Source organism: Kryptolebias marmoratus, linkage group LG16 (assembly GCF_001649575.2).
Source record: "Kryptolebias marmoratus isolate JLee-2015 linkage group LG16, ASM164957v2, whole genome shotgun sequence".
NCBI classification, from domain to species: Eukaryota; Metazoa; Chordata; class Actinopteri; order Cyprinodontiformes; family Rivulidae; genus Kryptolebias; species Kryptolebias marmoratus.
The window spans coordinates 331,129-334,642 of NC_051445.1; the positions used below are offsets into that span (position 1 = coordinate 331,129).

The following is a 3,514-nucleotide window of genomic DNA, read 5'->3' on the forward strand; positions in this document are numbered from 1 at the left end:
GGGACTCCTGGTCTCAGGCGGGACTCCTGGTCTCAGGTGGTCTCAGGCGGGACTCCTGGTCTCAGGCGGGACTGAATGTTTCTGGTCCTGCAGGCAGATGGGTGGAGGACCACGAAGTCGTCCACAACATGATGTTCAACACCACCACCAACCTGAAGGTTCCTCACAAGCAGACGCTGAGGAGATCAGAGTGGTGGGACAACGGCGTGCTGCCGTTATGGATCACAGCCCAGAACCAGGTGAGTCTGAAGACACCTGGGTCAGATCCAGAGCTGATCATCACACCAGGGCAGCAGCTGATCTTTGTCGACCATCTTCTCTTTCAGGGTTTGAAAACGGCTTCGTTTTTCTTCCCGGGGGGCGGAGCCACCTACAGAGGTCAAGCAGTCAACAGAGTTCGGCTACAGGAGTCCAACCATCCTGATGACAACGTGACTGAGTGGCGTCAGAACATCGACACGGTGATGAGCTGGTTCTCCGAAGAAGATTTCCACCTGGTGACGCTGTACTTCGGTGAGCCCGACAATGTGGGCCACGCCAAAGGCCCGGACCACGAAGACAGGAAGAAGATCATCAGGCAGATCGATGACATCATCGGCTACCTGAGAAAGGCCATCGATAGCCACCATCTGGCTGACAGCCTAAACGTCATCATCACCTCGGACCACGGCATGACCACCGTCAAGAAGCGGCCGCAGGTCGACGAGATCATCCTTAACAAGTACTTAAACCTCCTCCAACTCGCCAGCTTCGAGATCCTCGACTACGGCGGGTTTGGAATCGTGACTCCACGAGCGGGCAGAGAGCAGGAGGTGTTCGACGCTCTGTCCAACGCTCCCAATCTGACCGTCTACAAGAAACACGAGATCCCCGCCAGCTTCCATCTTGGGAAAAGTGAGCGGCTGCCTCCCATCGTGGTCATGGCCGACCTGGGCTTCAACCTGAATTCTGTACGTTTCACCCCGAATCGTCTTCATCATGTTTGGGTTTTTGTTTCCTGATCCTCTGAGGCACTGGGACAGCTTTACTGATATCCACCTGTTAGAGTCAGTCATGGATGGTTAAACACTGTCCACCTGTCCCTTCGAGTCTCCTGCACCCAACATGGAGATCAAACACATTCCCAGCGTGGACTTTGGAGCCAAACAGGCTTCATGATAATAAAAGTCTTGTTTAAACAAAGACGAGCAGAATGAGGAGTTTTTACTGATATCTGAGTCCACAAGGTCCGGCAGAAGGACCTGACCACTGATGAAGATCAGTTTGGTTCCTTTAAAAGCTGTGGACGGATTATTTATCCTCTTTTCTGGGTGTCCTGTTCCCTCCACAACCCGACAGAGGAGATTTAAACATCTACTCATCTTTCCTTGTGTTAGCTTAAAGAGAGTCTTCAGTTTTCTACCTGAACGTCTCTTATTTCCTTATTTTTACACAGAGGTTCATCGTCTACGTGAACAAGGGTGACCACGGCTTCCATAACGGGGAGATGGACATGAAGACCATCTTCAGGGCCTTCGGACCCAGCTTCAAGAAGAACTTCTTGTCCGAGCCGTTCGACAGCATCCACATCTACCCCCTGATGTGCAAACTGCTGCAGGTGGAACCAGAACCTCACAGCGGCTCGCTGGCTGTAACGGAGGAGCTGCTGTGGTCGGGAGGTGAGTCTGCTGGACGCCATCTTTACACGCGGCTGACGGGTCTGCAGCGTCTTGAAGCTTCAGATCCAAATCTGAATAAACACTAAACTTCTCACCTGAGCAGAAACACTAACCTTCTCCTCAGGTGAGGAGCAGTTTAGGTTTACCTGCACGCTCACAGTAATCAGAGTAAAACAGGAAGAAACAGCTTTAACCTCCAGTGGAGCTCCAGTCAGCATCTGTCTCTAAGCCAGGCTAACAGAGACCCTCAGCAGGGAGGGGAGGGAGCTGACCTGCCTGTGAGTTCAGCTGCAGGATTCCTGCAGTTTAAAGCTTGGAGCTCCACCTGGTCCAGTCTGGACCGGAAGCTGTTTGTCTTTAAACTCTCAGGATGAGTAATCAGAGTAGGTCGGAGTAATCAGAGTACCTGACGTGTAATCATGTGTTTGTTTGCAGGAGAACCTCAGAGAACCGGACTTCCTGTTGCCTTGCTGCTGTCGGTGCTGCTGTTGGTGGTCTAACTGATCCAGGATCAGCAGAGACATCCAGTCCTTCTTCCTGTTCCCCGTTCCTCCGCTCACGCTACAGGGTTCTGCAGGAGTCCATCACGTGTGAAGAACGTCTGAAACATCAGCCTCACAGGAAGAGAATCCTGAACGCGTCAAAACCAAAACTTAAATAAAAATAAAACCCACAGCATTAAAGAGCTGCTGAATTCAAACCATCGTTGTACAAACAAACCAAAATACTGTTATACATTTATTTCCTGTTTCTTCCAGATTTATTTTGTTCTGTTCCACATGAATAAAAACTCAAAGGAGAAGAATAATTACACTCCACCACCGCTCTTTATTTTTATGACAGAAGTCAGTTTCATTCAGGCAGAGAGGGACGTTCAGGACAGCCGGTCACCACAGAGAGACAGCAGGACGTCCTGAGAGACGGTGGACATCATCTCCTGTTACCACGGAGACCGGGTGGGAGAAAGGACGGATTCTACGGTCCTCCTCAGAACGTTCCTTCACATCAAACCCAACAGTTACTAACTTCAGTCAACTTACTTTGCAAACTCCTCAAAGCTTTATCCTGAACGGTGTCAGATGTGCAGGTTATAAATATAGTTCTGAAGTGTGGGTCTGCACTCAGTGTAAACAAACACTCAGCTGAATCCAACCAGGTGGAGGTTTGAGTCCCATGACCGACCTCCATCAGGCTGCAGCTAAACTCATCAGAGACGAGGAAATAAACCTCAGACAGAACGTCTCCTGGACCCGTTAGTTCACTGCCTGACCCGTCTCCAGCTCCTTCGGCTGTGTCCAGCTCCTTCGGCTGTCTCCAGCTCCTTCGACTGTCTCCAGCCCTTCGGCTGCAGTCAGCAGCTGGTCACATATTTGGAATTTAAGGAACAATAAACATCAAAATAAGATTTTTGTTTCTTTCTGATTGTTTCAGGACTGAAAGGAGTTCCTTTAAAATCTGTTCACAAATTTTATATTTTTTTTACAACTAATAATAATAATAATCTGTGCTAAACAACGTGCTAAAACCCTGATTTCCCTGCGTTTACCGTATCGCCCGCCGCAGCACAGAAACAACCTGATAACAGATCATTAAAAGCTGCAGGAGCTCAGGCTTTTATTTTGAAACAGTTTGAACCTGCAGACATGTTGTGTTTTTACAGAAAACTGTCAGACGAGAGAAACTGATCGGCTCCAAACGGATTTATTGAAAACTTACAAAAACAAACAAACAAACTAACAACAACAACAAACTGCTGCAGGCAACATGGTGAGGCACAACAGTGATCCATATCTCTCTCTCTCACACACACACACACTCTCTCTCCCTCTCACACACCCTCTCTCTCACACACACAC

The 3,514-nt window shown here is 49.0% G+C and overlaps 1 protein-coding gene across 1 annotated transcript; it reads left to right on the plus strand.

Annotated features, from left to right (window-relative positions):
• Window positions 1-93: 93 nt before the first annotated feature.
• Window positions 94-2,471, plus strand: zgc:153896 (uncharacterized protein LOC569930 homolog; the record flags this gene model as incomplete). The annotated part of the gene is given in 4 exon segments (XM_017405216.2): window positions 94-239; window positions 327-950; window positions 1,436-1,658; window positions 2,094-2,471. Coding segments are annotated over 4 exon segments (1,058 nt in total), but the record flags the coding sequence as incomplete, so codon positions are not given.
• Between the last annotated feature and the right edge of the window lie 1,043 nt (window positions 2,472-3,514).